We start from the raw sequence: 19268 nt of genomic DNA, 5'->3' as shown, positions 1-19268 counted from the left end.
GAGAAACGGCATGCGGTCGCAGAAAACGGGCCGGCTCCGCACCCAGCAGTGTCGCTTGACTCCCCTCGATGCAGGGGGGGGGGCCCTCCGCCCCGGGCGGCCTGCGCACAATGTTCAGTGGGGTGGACTGGCCTGAAGTGAAGACCCAGATAGGCACACAGGTTCCCGGCGTGGCCAACTGCAGAGGGCCGCAGGAGCGCGGTATGCACCGCGGGAAGGAGCGGGTCAGCTACGATGTGTCGCGGGTGTGCGAGCGAGGGTTGGGCCCCCTCCGCTCGTCGCCAGTGTTCTGCCCTGGCTTATTGGGGCCACCAGTGGCCTCAGTGACTTGGCGCCCTTGCGCGGGGGTTGGCAGCGCCGCAGCAGCAAAGGACGCACGGACACAGTGTCACTGTCGGAAGTGACGTGCTCGAGCGCGCGCCCTCCTTTTATTGTACGCCACAGGCCACGCCTGGCCTGCGGGTGCATGGGTGCATGTACGTGAGATAGACTAGAGCGTTACAGGACACTACAAGGATGAGAGAGAGATAGTGAGAGTGAGAGCGAATGAGAGAAAGAGAAAGAGAGAGAGAGAGAGAGAATGAGAGAAATACACAACACAGAGAGAGACTGTCATCTCCAGCTGCAGGGATTATGCAGAGTGAAGATGAGGGGGACACTTCTGCAGCCAGAGTACAGGCCCCAGGACTGGAATAGGAGGAGATTTGGAGGCCTTTACTTCTAGTTGAACACACTGAGAAAATGCAGAGGCCCTAGAAAGGCTTCACCTCCAGTGAGAGGAAATCTTAGGACGAAGAGGAGGGAGCCAGCTCTTAATTTCCATTGATAGGGCACGCGCAGAGGAAGAGGACGGAAATAATAGACATTCAGTGTTAGAGACATATATTGGGAAAAGCCCCCGCCTCTATTGACTGACAGTGACAGAGGGCGAGCAACAGCAGAGCAGACTTGAGTTGAGTTGAGTATAGATCCAGGCAGCCCCCTGCCCCGCCCACCACCCATCTCTCACCTTGAACGCCTCCTCCTCCTCCTGATACACAGGCTCCTGCCTGGCCAGGTAGGGGATGAACTCACTGGCCGTCAGGGGCCTCTTGACGAGATGTCGGATGCGCCGCTCACTGAGGACATTCTGTGCAGCCTGCACCATGTGTCCCGGCGTGAAGCCATCCGTGATCTTTGCCAGGCAGCTGAGGTTCAGGGCGCTGCTGATGGAGCCGCCATGCTGCAGGATGAGGTGTTTCCACAGCACTGCCATCCGCAGAGGAGGAGAGAGGAATGAAGAGAAAAAGCAAGTCAGCATTCAGGGATCACTGCCATCAGTCAGGTAATAAATATGCAAGTATTTATTTGGATTTAAGTTACAAGCAAATTAAAATTGTGTAATTCTACGGCAGTAGTTTTCCACTTAATTATGAATTTGATGCACTTGCCACATATTCCACAACTTGATGCATAATTTTCAGTTTACTAAACACTGGTTTCTGGCAGATGTGGAGCAACTCAGTGGCAGACACTATTAATCATCCATCTTTCAACTGTTGTTTGGTGTAATCATGTATAAAACAGATACTAATGAGGTTACACTTTTGCCCAGGCATTATTAATGTTCCCAACTGATGCACTGGGGAAAGGCTTTTGTCAGCAGCATGCAAAAACTCCTTACATATTTATAGAAATTTAAGAATGACAGAAACGATAGTTACTTATTTGTCATGAAAATGATTCGTTTCATTATTCATACACATTCATGTTACTCTTTATACACTGCTTTTAAAAAACCCAGCAGCTATTTAAGGAGAACACACAGAGTACATAGACATCAAAAGATGTACATTGATAGATATGGATATAGATAGATATATATTTCCCAGTTCCTTTCAAAATCTACACTGAATGAGACAGCACAGTATGTGATTGTAACGTGAAGCTGTATTACAAAAGGAAACTATATATATATATATATATATATATATATATGTGTGTGTACACACACATGAGTTATAGTTACTTTAGGTTATCAGTGGAATGTTTAAATAAAACGGATTGTGATAAAAAAATGTATTATAGTTTAATTTTATAAAAATCACCAACATTTCTTGGAGTCTTTTTTTGCATAGTGCAGCCACCACAAGGAGGTTCTGCACTCCAGCTGAAGAGCATAGAGATCCAGCTGGGAGTGCTTTACAAAAAATATGGTAAGTTCTCCAGGGGTCATTCACTCCCTGCAGCACCCACAATATTTAAAAAATAATTGGTGGTACCCCTTTGCCTTCTAGGAGCACACCAAGCTAAAATAAATATGTTTTAAACACACTTGCAGGATATTATGGGGTCCTCTTTGTAAGGAGCAGTGAATAATAAAATAATTTATTTTTATTTACAATTTTTTGGGTGTCCCGGTGCCCATCTGGGACACGTATGTTTTTATTATTATTGGGGAGGGAGGCATGTGTCCTCCACCTTGAACCTGACCAGTCTTCAGGGACCCCGTCCCCAAGGGCTGCATTATTTTTTGAGAGAAGGTGGGCATGTGGCCCCATCCCTGTGCCTTTACTGGCCCCGGGAACCCCCATACCCTGGGACCGTTTCACTTTTTGGGGAATGGGGATGCGGCTCTCCTGCCCGAGTGTTTACAGAACTTGGTGACCCTACCTTTGGGGGTGTATTATTTTTAAAGGGGAGGGGGTGCATAGCCCCCTCCCTGAGCCTTTTCAGCTCGGTGAAACCCATCCCTCAGTGCCTAATGTGGGTGCCCTGCTGCCTCCTGAGGCCAAGAAAAAGGGCCGTTGGGGGCAGCTCCAGAGCCCCCGTGACCCCTGCTGAATCCCTGCATGCACCCTTCCTGGGTACAGAAGGAGCCAGCATTGCTCCCATCTGTGGGAGCAGGTATTTTTCCAAGCTCCGCTGGGCGGGAGCAATCTCAGTTACCCTGCCCACAAGAGAGTGCCACCCTCCCCTTTCATTAATACAGCGGGCTCCGAGGGATGTGGTACCCAGGGACAAAAGTGGCTCTCAGGGCAAAAAAACCTATTTTAATTACATTTTGGTCCTGGGGGGGGGGCACCTCTGGTACCCCTAAGAAGGGTTGCGAGGGCAGAGTATCCCTACCCTGCACCATATATTACTTTTTTTAAAGACTTTTTATTGCACAGGCCTAAGTTCCCGGAGTCCTGGAATGGTTTCTGCAACATTCATTTTCATGTTGTGGGCAGCTATGAGAGCGCTCATTCCCCCAGGCCATCTTGTGAGATCCCATCAAACCCAAGTATACTAATATAGTTCATCCTTAATTTCTCAAAAACTACTGAATGAATGTACACCAAATCACAAAAAGCACACTTTTTGGACCAAGACCTAGCTTCTTGTCAAATTTGGTATAATTCTGTAAAACAGTTTTTGCGGTCTTACAATCCAAAAAAGTCTATGGAAAATACATGGGGATTTTGTGTCTTGGGACTCCGCTTTTTCTTGGCCCCCGCTTGACGGATCATCCGGAAACACTTCAAGAAGGAGCTAGGCAAAATAAAACCCTTTTTTGGGAGGTTTCGTGAAGAATCGTCAAATGATACCAAAGTTAAAACTAAAAAAAGCATTTTTTATGGAAATGCAGCCCTAACTATAACTACCCATTGGCGACCGAAATATATATATTTCAGAACATTCTCTACCAACAGTTACGGGGTGTTGCTATGGGGGCCAGTTTCTCCCCCAGCTACGCTTGTCTAACATGGGCTGGTGGGAGGAACTGGTCCTACATAGAAAATTTGCTAACACCCTCAAACAAAATGTGAAATGTTGGTGGCGCTACATTGATGTTTTGTTTTTAATATGACAAGGTTCTGAAGCGGAGGCCAAAATGTTTGTTGATGAATTGAATCAAAATGAAATTAACTTGCAGTTCACCGCAAACAAAAGTGCGGAAATTGTTATTTTCCTGGATGTAGAGGTATATATTGAGAAGGGGAAACTAGAGACTAAAATACACAGAAAACCCACGGCAGTAAATGCAGTGTTGCATGCTAATCGTCTACACCCAAGACACCTTATTCAAAGTATCCCATACAGAGAAATCATTCGACTGAAAAAAATCTGTAGCACGGAATGTGAATTAAAAAAAGCTCAACAAAACAGTTGATCCAGGTTCCTCGAACGGGGATATACTAAAAGGTGTATTGATGCCTCCATGGTAAAAAGTGAGTTGACCGACAGGGACACCCTTCTAACACTTGATGTATTAGGTGACAAGATAGACACAACAGACAATGCCCCTAGTTCACCAGACAAATCAAAAACACGGGCCAATGACGATTTTAGGATGCTAGTTGGTTATAGTAAACAGAACAAAGAAATTACTCGCATCATCCAAAGAAACTGGCCACTGGTTAAAAATGACCCTGTTCTAGGTCACACACTAACTACGAAGCTCTCAATTACCAATAGAAGAGCCCCTAACATGAGGGAGAAGGTTGGTCCAAAACAATCCATTGGACAGACAAAAAGGCAATTGGCTAAGCCAAACAAAAGGCTTTTACAGATGTGGAACCTGTAAAGCCTGCCAATTTGGCATTAATACCACAACCTATAAAACAGCCTTTAGCATGTAAGAACAAGTTATCAATAAAGCTCTGTCATGTAAGACTGAATTTTTTGTATATGTCCTCGAATGCCCCTGTGGGCTTAGGTATGTGGGAAGTACCAAGCTACAGGGGAACAGGAGGATTTTGCAACATATCAGAGCTATAAATAACCAAAACCCTGTGTACCTAGTCGCCCGTCATTTTCAAGAACACCATCAGTTAAGACTCCAAATATCTGAAATACTATATAATTGACTGTGTTCCCTTCAATAGAAGAGGTGGGGACCGGGAGAGATCGTTAAGTAAATTAGAAACCCAATACATCTTGGAATTGGACTCCAAGAGCCCTAACGGCCTGTACGTAACAGAAGATCTTTACACATGTCTCTAACATTCTACATCTAAAGCCCCTATCCTGATCCAGATCTCCATCATTTTCTCAGTAAAAGCTTTATTTGAAAAATCCCCCAAAAATAATAACGAGGAATGGTTTCTAGAAGTCAGAAACTATAAATATGCTGCTATATTTAGCCTTAGGTTCTACAGAAGTCTGAACAAGATAGAGGCTTTTATCTTGTTTTTTTTAATTCACCATTTTTTAAGATATCTATATAACTCTCGACAAAGGTTTTTGTCGTATAAGTACGGATATTTGCACTAGCACTTTCTAACTAAATTTCACTTTTAAATTTGTGTTACACAGTGTTGTCACGCGCCCATCAGGGGTAACAAGTGCTATATGAATGCAAATCTTTCTTCCCCTTTTATCCATCCGCTATCCTTCTCACTCCAAGTAACAGACTAATATCCACCACTGAAATTACCTCATATTTCACCATATTAATTCACCACTAATCCTCTATAGGCTCCCTGAATAGCATGCGTCAACAAGCGAGCGATAGATAAATACAAACCTTTGTCCTACTCTATCCTTCTGCTATCATTCCAAATCCAAATAACTGATTAACCTATCCACCACTTAAAATGTACTTGCATGTTTCACTATACTAATTCAACACTAATCCTCTGTGGGTCCCGGAGTAGCGTGCTACCCGCCGAAAAAGCGCTTCGACACTCATCAGGGGTAGTAAGCACTATATAAATGCAATTACAATACAATACAATACAAGGCCATAAAACATCATTTAGATTTAAATACACTAACACACATCATGCCCACGTACAGAGCAATTAATACATTATTACAACGGGGTACAGCGGTACTAATTAACAATAGGATTTTTATGGATAATTTTAGACTATGGTTTTATGATAAAAACTATGTTTATTTATTTATCTATTTATTGAGCTTATTTCTGTAGGATATATCTGTCATTAGAACTGGTAGTTAAACCTTAAATGCGGATTTCTACCTCCCGACATAGATTTTATGATATTTTAAAATCTATTTACTAATGCATCGGCTGTATTATAATTTGCGCAATTTTGCACATTGAAAGGATTGCTCGTCAACAATTATCCTAAATCTTGAGGATATGTTGACAACTCTAAAAAGTTGAACTGTAGCATTGGTATTCAAACCATAATTCTTTAATGATGTTTGGTGACAAAAGGATCAAATAAGCAAAATGTTAACTATTGGATGTTACAGCTGTTTGACTTGGGCAATATGCAATGTACACGTAACAATGTTACCACCTGATTGGTTTACAACACTGAGTTTCTGCCCTGTCACTTTAACACCACGTAGAAAAAATGGTTAAAACAATGGTTTAAAAATGGTCATCTGACTTCAATGTGTGTCATGTGATCAAGGCTCTCGTGAGCTGAAACGCGTAATGGCTGGTTTACCTTGGGGTGAATAAACCGATTCTATGCACCAAAGTTGTGGTCCGTGCTCCATTCTTCACCATTTGAAGCGCTAGCAGCAGCAGTGGAGTTAAAAAATATATATATATATATATTCTTTCATACCATGCTTGTACGATTGAAGAAGGCGCTGACTCCGTGGATCTGAATCCAAACTTTTATTCAAAGATCAGTGTCTGCTTAGACGCGTTTCGGCGTTGCCGCCTTGTTCACTACATCTGCATTAGAATCTAGGGCGTTTATATATGCACACAATACTGGGCGTGTCATTCAATTAAGGTACAGGTTGAAACTAGATAATGCCATGGTTACAATGTGGCTAAACCTGTATTGTATAATAATTTTTTACATTTTTTACATTTGTGCACCCAGAACGAGCATTACTTCAGAATTAATTTTACTTTTTCAAAATATTTACACTATTGCGATTATTACCAAAACCATATGTGTCAACATAATTTTGACCTTTCCATCATACAGCATGTTCAAATTCACAGCCGAAATAAGGTCATCCTCCAAAACTCAGTGACATCATTTAGTGAAAAGAAAATAACGGTAGTTACCACAACATGCTACAATTTCCATTGTGTCCTTCCCATGGATGTTCCCAATAAAGGTCCCACAATGGTAGCCCATCTGGTTTGCCTGTGTATCCATTGTATTGCTGAAGCCTCGTGTGGACGCTGTGCGCGTGTATTGGGAGACAGAGCAATTTCACCGGAGACGGCCGGCTGGGGCGGAAACCTTTAACATACTACGATTCCCTCTTGGTGAGTTATTCCGTGATGCGAATGTAGGAGTTTAATGAGCTACATTGTACTTAATAGAGTGTAGACAGTGATTTGCCTGTGCATCATAATTTTTGATTGCGCTTCAAATGAGTGCGGTGCTCGTGTGTTTGAAACAAAACATTTTCACACGACAAGGCGCCGGACAGAGCGGAAATCATTCTGCATTGAATGTTTGCCTCTTTTTCAGTGTTTACGCGAAGCAAATGTGAGAGTTGGTGAGGTACAAAATACTCATGCGTGTGATAACAATTAATAGTCACACTTGTTGATTACTGCCCTAGTGGGCGAGCGCAGCCAGGTATGGTGCGTCAACTTATATCGCAATAATACCCATATTTGCTATATGTTAGCCAAAGTTTAACAAGAGGGCCTGTTTAAGAACAAAATACATAAGGTTTTGGTTACTATTAGACTGAGTAGCTAAGGGACACGAGGTGGTAGGTTTGTGTTCAAAAGTGTTGGTGAGTGTAAAACAACTGAATGTGATTAAGTGATGTGTACTACTGGCATAGTGTTATGTCTGTAGTGTGCTCTATTGTGCCCATGTGTATACCCGTGAGTTGTGTAGTACGTGAACTGCAGATGTTATACGAATGGTACTGGGAGAGAAGAGGACACTAAGTGATGCTGTTGCTAAAGGTGGACACTTAGGGCTTCATCCGAATTTAGACCGAATGGGATCTTGGAGTTTAAGAGTAAAATATACCTTGACTCCAATATATATATATATATATGTATACACACACATACACACACACTCTGTGAGTTTGTCTGCAAGTATGTTTTTATGGGTTTGTGTGTGTGAGGTGTGTGTGTGTGTGCATACCCATCTATGCCTTTGGACTGTCTGTGTGAGCTTTGTGCATGTTGGTCTGTGTGTAGGTGTGTGTTTGTCATTAGTGCATGGATGTGTAGGAGCTTATGTGTGTGCCTGCTTGTGTGTATGTGTATGTGAGTCTGACTGCACATGTCTTTCTTTGGTTGACGGTTGGGGGTTGGCTCTGTGTGTAAGAGGCAGGTAGGAATGGTGCAAGTATTTTCAGTGCTCAGTGAAAAATACTATTATGCTTTTGGAAAGCCTTCATCACCTAATAAACAAACATTGGAAAGCCATATGTTACAAAAAAGCCTGAACCAGTGAGCAAATAAAACAAATGATTGTTTTCTGAATATGTTGCATTTATGATATAGGGAATTCAATGTGTGATATTTTATTGTACGTCTAAGATGTAAAATTGTTCTTCTTGTGTTGCAATGAAAGCATACCAGTGGGACAGAATGATACACCATATAACCAATTGCATAAAGTGAGAGAGGAATACTCCTCTGGACAGGGGCAAAGACAACTCTGTGTATTATTTTTTTAAAGGCATTAGTAGCAATCAGTATTAGATAAGTGTGCTCTCAAGCCACCTATAAAACGTATTATCAGGCTTTTTCTAGTATTGTGGTGCCATCTGGTGGTGGCACTCTAATACAGCTGCAGGCCGATTTCTGGAAGCTACAGCCACGGGGGCTAAGTGTGTGTGTGTGAATGAGTCTGTCTGTGTGTATCTGTGTGAAGTTATCTGTATTTATGTAGGGGCATATGCAGAGGCGTCTCCGCTGCTAAGGCAGAGGAGCACCGCCACACTGCTCTTTGAGCAGTGGAAAAAGTAAAAGTAAAATGATAATAACACAATGTTATCCTCATTTTATTTTTCCAGGGCAGTTTTATGGGGCGGGGCTGGGCTGTCGCCACAGCCAGCATGGGGATGAGCGGTTGGGGCACTTAAGTGCGCATGACGGTTTGGATGGCCTTCTCGGGCCGGCCAACAGTTCTGCGCACTTAGCATGTTCTCCACCAGACTGTAATGCACAACCTGGGTGGAGAACATGCACAGGCTCCCACTCCCTGTCTGAGCTCCGAACCACGATGCTCAGACCAATCACGACACTGCTGTCATGCTGGTGACAACAGCGTCGTGATTGGCTTAGGGAAGCCTGTGTGCTTCTCGTCCGGGAGGAACAGAAGAGGCCGGTGAAGAGGCGGCGGCTGACAGTCAGTTAAGTGATATTTTATATTTTTCTTTCCCCCTCCTACCCCTGCCCCATCCTTACTACTGTGTGGCAGCCACCACTGGGCATATGTATGGACAAGGAGATGGATCTTTGTGAATTTTCAGCACTTGCCTCATGTTGCCTAGACCCACCAATTCCCCCCACTCGTATTCGCCTGTCCATTAGCAAGAGATAGATAGTCATACTCCAGGTGTGGCCTCCAGAAACAGATTATCCTTGGATATGGCCCTTGTCAAATGCTTACTGCTAAAACCTGGTGCTAGTATTGGCACCTGAAGTAACACTGGTAGTGGTCGGACGAGTGAGATGGAGATTGGCAGACAGTATGAATGTCTGTAAGCTAGTGGTGGATCTATGTGTATGAATATGTCCGGATGTGAATTGGGCTCTATTGGAGTGGGTCTGGCTGTGTGGGCATTTGTGTAGGTGCATAATGTGGTTTGTATTTGGGGTCGTTCTGTGTGTATAGGTCAGCCTGTTAATCTGTGAGACTGCGGGTGTGTATCTGTGACAGTGGGATAGTTTGTGTGGGTCTGTTTTCAAGGATCAATCTCTTTGTTGGGTGAACCTGTGTATGTGTATGGGTCTGATAGTCAGTCTGGGTGTGTTAGACCTAGGGTATCCTAGACTACATAGGGTAGCCTGGCACAGTAGAGGAAACAGCTAAACTCCAAGGCTTGGTTAAGTGCTTACAGGACCCACTCACAGTAACTCAATGACTGACCACTAAAAATACAAGACACTACACCAGTTTAGAAAAATACTAGTACCTTTTATAAAAGTTCTCTTTGTTCTTTTCTTAGATACAAGCAGTACACATTTAGTTCAGCATAGTTGTCATACAAGTTTCACAATCTTCACTACTTTTCTCAGTTCAGCAAGGCTTGATCACAGGTACATTTCATTTGAGGTAACTTTCTCTTAATTACACAGTATACTTCTTCAATTAGCTTTACAGAAGGGAAAATTCACTCTACAGGTTCAATGTGTTACTTTACATAACCCAGGCATGTACATTACCCCTCTGCTTTCAGCTTCCAGATCAGCTCAACAGGCTTCTACCCCCAGCAGCGTTCCTCGCAAAATATGCAACCAGCTAGATGGTTAAAAGAAGACACGGTAAAATTAATAAGGCTTCCCTTTTTGTCTATTCTCTGGCTACACCTTACTTGTGGAAGAACTGCCTCCAAGTGAATAACTGTCTGGAAGGGTTTTAAAAGTGAGCCCTGTCCGCTCCTGACACCCTTGGGCTCAACCTACCACACTTCAATGCTAGGCACATGAACTTAATGCTTCGTTTTCCCTTTACACTGCTTTCCCCCCTTTATTTAGCTTGGTGATAGCAGTTCAAATGTACTGGGAGGATTAATAGCCAAGTTCCTCGTGTTTTAGTTACTGGCGGTTCCTCAGATAATCAACTAGTTCTCTTAATACTGCCGCTTTAGTGTTCTTGGCCAACCGGCGCTGCCGCCTCCCGCTTTCCCTCGTTCTCCCCTGCTTACTTCAGTCACGGCGAGACACCCGGCTGGAGTCGCTCGGTCTGTCACCAGTCTCCGGCGCCGTGGGTGAAGACTCTGCAGGAGTTATCGTCAGGCGGGGACAGTAGAGCGTGGAGAGGCTCGGTTCGTCGCTGTCTCACCGGCGAGTCCGACGGCGCTCTCGCTGCTCCGTTGACGAGGCTGACGGCGCTCTCACTCTCGGGCTCCGCCTCTTCCGTCCAGCTGGGTGGGCTTCAGGCGCGCCTCCTGTGATGCCGCCGGCTTCCTTTCGGCTCCGGACTCCGCCCCTCCTCCAGCGCCGCCTTCTTCCGTCAATACGCAGATCAGCTGGGCACTTCCCTCGCGCCTGGGTCAGGCTTGGTGTCGGCGCCTCAAGCAGGTAGGAGCCTCAATCGATTTCACTGCCTGTTACCACAATGTGCGAGGCGGTCGCGTATGTTGTGACAGGGACTGTCCTTACTCCTCAGCCAGTCAGCAGAGCTCTGGTCCGATGTCCACCTGATCTGCCTATACTTCTCAGGGAAGGTGTGCAGGACACACGAGGGTCGCTATATAGCCGTTGGCAAGGGTCTCACAACACGACCCTGTAATTTACAATCTGGTCACAATGTCTCTGGTCACGGTTAATGGATGACGTGACAGTGGGGTTTGGTCAGCCTGAAAGGGGGCACTTCCCAATAACGCGACAGCCGGCCCACAGGTCGATCTGGTCACCACTGGTGCGCAATCCTCCTCCACAGGTCGCCTCTCTCCTCACCGGTCACTCCTGAGACTGCACAAAATGGCTGCTGGTCACTGGCCTTTTATAGAGTGGCCTGAGACCTCTGGAAGCCACTAGAGGTTTCTGGAACCTTCCTCATATTAGCCTATGGGCCTGTTCCCCTGGAATGTCCGTTATGGCAGTTGGTGGACACCATTTTAGGTTCCTGAGTGTCCCTAGATTTTCCAGGAGCTAAACTAGGCCTCACAGGGTATGAGGGAAAAATGGCGTCATAGTCAAGGAACACCTAGCCCCCTGACAGCACTGAAAAATCCTGGTGGTTATATAAAAATAAAAATAGAAACACTGGGAGGCTAAGGGGGACAAAAATAAATAATGTTGGTTAGAGTATCCCCAGATGCAGACAGGTCTAACACGCGTCCCCCCCAGCTGAAAGTGGGGAGAGCTACCCAATCCCTTGGGAGTTCTCATCACTAAGGCGGAAATACCTGGATAGACCGTCTGCATTGGCATGGTCCGATCCAGGCCGATGTTCCACCCTAAAGTCCATTCCCTGTAGGGAGATGGACCACCTTAACAATTTGGGATTCTCCCCCTTCATTTGCATTAGCCAACGAAGGGGGCGGTGGTCAGTCTGAACCAGGAAGTGCGAGCCAAACAAGTATGGCCGCAGCTTCTTCAGAGCCCAAACCACCGCAAAGGCTTCCCGCTCAATGGTACTCCACCTCCGTTCCCTGGGGAGTAGTCTCCTAGACAGGAAAACCACGGGTTGATCCAAGCCCTCATCATTTAGCTGCGATAACACTGCCCCAATGCCATGTTCTGACGCATCTGTTTGGACAATGAATTCTCTAGCAAAATCAGGGGCCTTGAGTATTGGAGCGGAACACAATGCTTGCTTCAAGGTCATGAAGGCTCGCTGACAAGCCTCCGTCCAGACTACCCGTGGGGGTTGTTTCTTGGAAGTAAGTTCAGTGAGGGGTGCCACAATGGTGCCATACCCCTTCACAAAGCGACGGTAGTATCCAGTGAGGCCCAGGAAGGCTCGGACCTCAGTTTGAGTCTTGGGGGGCTCCCAGGCTATGATAGCCTCAATCTTTGCCTGGAGGGGCTGCACCGACCCTCTGCCCACCAAGTGGCCTAGGTACACCACCGACCCCTGCCCGATCTGACACTTGCTGGCCTTGATTGTCAAGCCGGCCTGTTGCAGGGCGTGAAGAACAGCTTGCAAGTGTTGCAAATGGTCCTCCCAGCTGCTACTGAAGACAGCGATGTCATCCAGGTAAGCAGCAGAAAAAGTTTCCATTCCAGAAAGGACCTTGTTCACCAGCCGCTGAAAAGTGGCAGGGGCGTTCTTGAGCCCAAAGGGCATCACACAGAACTGGTAGTGTCCCTGAGGTGTAGAGAAGGCTGACCTTTCCTTCGCCCCCTCAGTAAGGGAGATCTGCCAGTACCCTGAAGTTAGGTCAAAGGTACTTAAGTATTGGGCAGCTCCCAGCCGGTCGATAAGCTCATCCGCCCTAGGGATGGGATGAGCCTCTGTCTTAGTTACTGAATTTAGTCCTCGGTAGTCCACACAGAATCTCAATTCTGGTGTGGTGCCCGGCGGGGCAGCTTTTGGTACCAAAACCACCGGACTAGCCCAAGGGCTACCAGAAGGTTCAATCACTCCTAGCTCCAGCATCTTAGCGACTTCGCTTTTGATGCTGGCCTTCACCTTGTCCGACAGCCTGTAGATCTTAGATTTCACAGGGGGGCTGTCTCCTGTGTCCACGTCATGGGTACACAGGTGGGTCCTACCCGGGACAAGGGAGAACAGAGAAGAAAATTGCCCCAGGATCTGGTGGCAATCTCTCTGCTGTTCAGGAGTCAGGGATGGTGAGAGAATCACTCCCTCCACCGACCCATCCTTTTCTTGGGACGAGAGTAGATCAGGGAGAGGTTCGCTTTCCTCTTCCTCTGCTCCATCGGTCACCATCATTAAGACAACCTCGGGCCTCTCATGGTGTGGCTTGAGGCGATTGGCATGCAGCACCCTGTGGGGCTGTCTCGGGGTCTTAAGATCCACCAAGTAGGTGGATTTACCCTTTTTCTCCAATACCTCAAAGGGGCCTGTCCAACGGTCCTGGAGGGCATTAAGCTCTCCAGGCTCCATCACCCACACTTTTTGTCCAGGCTCCAGTTCCACTGGGTGAGCGTTGTGGTCATACCACTCCTTCATCACTGCTTGGCTGGCCTCCAAGTTGTCAGAAGCTTGCTTCCACAACTTAGCCATTTGGCTCCGGAAGGCCAGCATGTAGCTCACCACGTCCTGGGGAAGCTTCCTGGGAGTCTTTTCCCATCCGTCTTTCACCAGGCTGAGAGGTCCCCGTACAGGGTGCCCGTACAAAAGTTCGAAGGGGCTGAAGCCCACTCCCTTCTGTGGCACTTCCCTGTAGGAAAACAAGAGACAGGGTAGGAGGACGTCCCATTTCCTCCGCAGGCTCTCAGGCAGACTTCTTATCATGCCTTTCAAGGTTTTATTAAACCTTTCCACAAGACCATTGGTTTGTGGGTGGTAAGGAGTGGTAAACCGATAGGTAACACCGCACTCCTTCCACATAGCCCGCATGTATGCTGAAAGGAAGTTAGTCCCCCTGTCGGACACAACCTCCTTGGGGAAACCCACTCGGGTGAAGATCCCCATCAGGGCCCTTGCCACTGCGGGTGCAGTGATGGTCCTCAGAGGAATTGCCTCTGGGTACCGTGTGGCATGATCCACTAAAACCAGGATGAACCGGTGACCAGCTGAAGTTGGTGGATCCAATGGCCCTACAATGTCGATGCCCACCCTCTCAAAGGGGGTGCTAACGACAGGTAGTGGTTCCAGGGGAGCCTTTAGCTTCACCCCTGTTTTCCCACTGGCTTGGCAAGACACACACGTCCGACAATATGTGTCCGACGCCACTTTCATTCGAGGCCAGTAAAAGTGGGGGACAAGCCGGGCAAAGGTCTTGTCCTGTCCTAGGTGTCCTGCCAATGGTATCTCATGAGCCAGTTCCAAAAGAAAGGCTCTAAAGCATTGAGGGACCACCAAGGCCCTGGATGTCCCATGTCCAGGTGCCTTGGGCTCACTGTAGAGGAGTCCATCCTCCCAGTAAATCTGGTAGCTCCCTACAATGTTTCCCGCTGCCTGGGCTTTGGCCTGTTGCCGCAGCCCCTCAAGAGTAGGACACTCTTTCTGAGCTTTGCAGAACTCTTCCCGGGAAGGACCTCCCTCCACATGCCATTCAGTAGGGATGGGTAGGTTCTTCAGGGAAGCAACATTCTCCCCTGTGGACTCCAGATCCACCTCCGCAGGTGGCCTGTCTGTCTCACGAGGTGGAGATGCCGAGGCAGGGTCCTCCGGCCTCCTGTCCTTTTCTTCTCTGGCAGCCGGCTGGGCCATTGTTCCAGGCTCCAGCGTAAGTGAACTCCCCCTTCGGGCAGTCACGGACCTTGTGCTGACACAGGTCCAGTCAGGGGGTCCCAGCATCTCAGAGTGAGTCTGGTACTCCACCCTCCTCCAAGCATTGTGCTCCATATCATTTCCTAACAGGCAGTCAACAGGCACGGCAGGGCTTACGGCAACTCGAAGTGGACCTGCAACCCCTCCCCACTCAAAGGGAACCTCGGCCACAGGGTAGTGGCCCAATCTGCCGTCAGCCATCACGGCGGGATGGAGTACATCTGGGATGACCTGCTCTGGAGACACCAGTTGACTCCTTACCATAGTCATACTGGCTCCTGTGTCTCTCAGAGCCTCCCCTCTACGGCCGTTGATGGTGACCCACTGCTCATACTTGGTAGTATTAGAGGGCAGTTGGGTCTTTGGCACCATCTCCTTATCACCCAGGGACACTAAAGTGACACCCGCCCACTCCCCTCCGTTACCCAAAGGCATCTCCTCCCCGAGCACTACACTAGTTATTCCCGGGGTTTTTCCTCCAGTGGGAGGGGGTGGTCTTTTTGGGCATCTCACATCTCCTTTATAGTGTCCCACACCACCACACTCAAAACAATGAACAACCCTTGGCTGCTGGCTTGGGCCAGGATTAGGGTTGCGAGGGGGGTTACTCTTAGGGATGAATCCTCTGCCCCTTCCTTGTGAAGTATTTTGTGGACCTTTTGAGAACTCCCTCCTATTATCCCCGCCCTCTTTCTTCTGGGGGGCGCCCTGTCCAGACTTCTGGGAATCCCCTCCAGTCCCCCTAGATGACACCCGGGTACTAACCCAGATGTCCGCCTCCTCAGCAAGCTTCCTGGGGCTGGTCAGCTTGCTGTCCACCAGATGCTGTCGTAGCTCGGGAAGACATTTCTCGAGTAGGTGTTCCTTGAGTACGAGGTCATATAAACCTTCATAGTCCCCTACCTCGCTGCCTTTCACCCAACCCTCTAAGGCCTTTCGGGCATAGTCCAAAAAGTCCACCCAGTTCTGCGTGCCCAGTTTGTGGCTTCCCCGGAACTTCTGCCTATACTTCTCAGGGGTTAGCCCAAACTTCCTTATCAGCGCCACCTTCATGGCAGGGTAGTAGGTTTGCTCACTCTGCTCCAGGGCCAATAAGGTATCCCTGCCAGCAGGTGGCATGTATTTGTATAACCCACCCCCCCCAGTGGGCTTCCAAGATCCCATGGGCCCTCAATGAGACCTCATAGGCGGCTAGCCATTTTGCAATATCATCACTTGGTACGTAGCTAGCCATGACATCTTTGGGTAAATAGGGTCTGGGTTCTCTGGTGTTCACCTTGGTTTCGCTGCCACCATTTGGAGTGATGTTAGGGACCTGGAATTCGAGCTCTCGTAGCTTGAACTCGTGTTCCAACCTCCTCCCCTCCCTCCTTTCTTCCAACTCCATTTTTGCTATTTCCCACCTTAACAGTCTTTCCTCTCTCCTGTCAGCTAACTCGGTTTCTGACAACCCTCTCGATGACACACTGCTGCCCTCCCTTGAGGTTGCCTTGGGGCTGATTGACATCTCACCCACCCCCGGGGGACATTCCGCAGTCCTATCAATGACAGTACCTCTGTCCGATTCCTCCTCCTCTACCGTTCCCTCCGTGTGCGCTTCCACCCAGGCTCGCAGACTAGTACGGAGCTCTTCTCTTTTGGCCCCTCGCCTAACGAACACTCCCCTTTCCTGACAGAAATCCTTGAGCTGTGCCACAGTATAGGTCTCCAGCTCTGACATTTCGAATTCCATCTTGTCAGTGAAGAGTGTGGACAACCACCCCGAAGTAAGTTACAAGGATAGGAAACTCGGAGGGTCACCTCCACCCACCACCAGGAGTAAATTTAGAAAAAAACAAAATTCAGATTAGGAGGGCTGCAGGGAGAAAACTCCAGGTGTAGTCCCGTGGTAAGCACTGCGTTACTACTAAGTGAGTGTAAGCACAAATCCGCAATCCCACCGCTGAAACACCAATTATGTTAGACCTAGGGTATCCTAGACTACATAGGGTAGCCTGGCACAGTAGAGGAAACAGCTAAACTCCAAGGCTTGGTTAAGTGCTTACAGGACCCACTCAAAGTAACTCAATGACTGACCACTAAAAATACAAGACACTACACCAGTTTAGAAAAATACTAGTACCTTTTATAAAAGTTCTCTTTGTTCTTTTCTTAGATACAAGCAGTACACATTTAGTTCAGCATAGTTGTCATACAAGTTTCACAATCTTCACTACTTTTCTCAGTTCAGCAAGGCTTGATCACAGGTACATTTCATTTGAGGTAACTTTCTCTTAATTACACAGTATACTTCTTCAATTAGCTTTACAGAAGGGAAAATTCACTCTACAGGTTCAATGTGTTACTTTACATAACCCAGGCATGTACATTACCCCTCTGCTTTCAGCTTCCAGATCAGCTCAACAGGCTTCTACCCCCAGCAGCGTTCCTCGCAAAATATGCAACCAGCTAGATGGTTAAAAGAAGACACGGTAAAATTAATAAGGCTTCCCTTTTTGTCTATTCTCTGGCTACACCTTACTTGTGGAAGAACTGCCTCAAAGTGAATAACTGTCTGGAAGGGTTTTAAAAGTGAGCCCTGTCCGCTCCTGACACCCTTGGGCTCAACCTACCACACTTCAATGCTAGGCACATGAACTTAATGCTTCGTTTTCCCTTTACACTGCTTTCCCCCCTTTATTTAGCTTGGTGATAGCAGTTCAAATGTACTGGGAGGATTAATAGCCAAGTTCCTCGTGTTTTAGTTACTGGCGGTTCCTCAGATAATCAACTAGTTCTCTTAATACTGCCGCTTTAGTGTTCTTGGCCAACCGGCGCTGCCGCCTCCCGCTTTCCCTCGTTCTCCCCTGCTTACTTCAGTCACGGCGAGACACCCGGCTGGAGTCGCTCGGTCTGTCACCAGTCTCCGGCGCCGTGGGTGAAGACTCTGCAGGAGTTATCGTCAGGCGGGGACAGTAGAGCGTGGAGAGGCTCGGTTCGTCGCTGTCTCACCGGCGAGTCCGACGGCGCTCTCGCTGCTCCGTTGACGAGGCTGACGGCGCTCTCACTCTCGGGCTCCGCCTCTTCCGTCCAGCTGGGTGGGCTTCAGGCGTGCCTCCTGTGATGCCGCCGGCTTCCTTTCGGCTCCGGACTCCGCCCCTCCTCCAGCGCCGCCTTCTTCCGTCAATACGCAGATCAGCTGGGCACTTCCCTCGCGCCTGGGTCAGGCTTGGTGTCGGCGCCTCAAGCAGGTAGGAGCCTCAATCGATTTCACTGCCTGTTACCACAATGTGCGAGGCGGTCGCGTATGTTGTGACAGGGACTGTCCTTACTCCTCAGCCAGTCAGCAGAGCTCTGGTCCGATGTCCACCTGATCTGCCTATACTTCTCAGGGCAGGTGTGCAGGACACACGAGGGTCGCTATATAGCCGTTGGCAAGGGTCTCACAACACGACCCTGTAATTTACAATCTGGTCACAATGTCTCTGGTCACGGTTAATGGATGACGTGACAGTGGGGTTTGGTCAGCCTGAAAGGGGGCACTTCCCAATAACGCAACAGCCGGCCCACAGGTCGATCTGGTCACCACTGGTGCGCAATCCTCCTCCACAGGTCGCCTCTCTCCTCACCGGTCACTCCTGAGACTGCACAAAATGGCTGCTGGTCACTGGCCTTTTATAGAGTGGCCTGAGACCTCTGGAAGCCACTAGAGGTTTCTGGAACCTTCCTCATATTAGCCTATGGGCCTGTTCCCCTGGAATGTCCGTTATGGCAGTTGGTGGACACCATTTTAGGTTCCTGAGTGTCCCTAGATTTTCCAGGAGCTAAACTAGGCCTCACAGGGTATGAGGGAAAAATGGCGTCATAGTCAAGGAACACCTAGCCCCCTGACAGCACTGAAAAATCCTGGTGGTTATATAAAAATAAAAATAGAAACACTGGGAGGCTAAGGGGGACAAAAATAAATAATGTTGGTTAGAGTATCCCCAGATGCAGACAGGTCTAACAGGGTGGATATGTGTTTTAGAGGGTTTCTGCATTAATGTGTGCGGCTGCAGGTATGGGGGTGAACGTAGTCACTTCTCACCTTAGAATGTCTACAGAAAATCTGGAAAAAGAAATGCCAAGCTCCCAATTGGGTTTATTCTTCATTTATGGCACTACAATAAAAATTGAGTAGAGAGAAAATGGATAACCACTTACCATTTAGCTAGTCACTTAGGCCCAGATTTACGAAGCCCTTACATTGCTACTGTGCCACGCAAGGCAGCGCAATGCAACGGATTGGCTTCAGTAAGATTTGCTAAGCCGAGTAAAGCCACC

General features: G+C 47.7%; 1 protein-coding gene across 1 annotated transcript in view; it reads right to left on the bottom strand.

Annotated features, from left to right (window-relative positions):
- Positions 1-19268, bottom strand: part of DRC11 (dynein regulatory complex subunit 11) — a 951413-nt gene that overhangs the window by 7324 nt on the left and 924821 nt on the right. Inside the window, exon 18 of the mRNA XM_078681371.1 lies at positions 1010-1248. Within this exon, the coding sequence (XP_078537497.1) occupies positions 1010-1248 (239 nt within the window). The remainder of the gene's footprint in view (positions 1-1009; positions 1249-19268) is intronic.

The sequence above is a fragment of the Lissotriton helveticus genome, chromosome 3_1 (genome assembly GCF_964261635.1).
Source record: "Lissotriton helveticus chromosome 3_1, aLisHel1.1, whole genome shotgun sequence".
Classification (NCBI taxonomy): Eukaryota; Metazoa; Chordata; class Amphibia; order Caudata; family Salamandridae; genus Lissotriton; species Lissotriton helveticus.
Note: the sequence above shows the minus strand (reverse complement) of the source record. Positions and strands in the feature narration are given on the sequence as shown.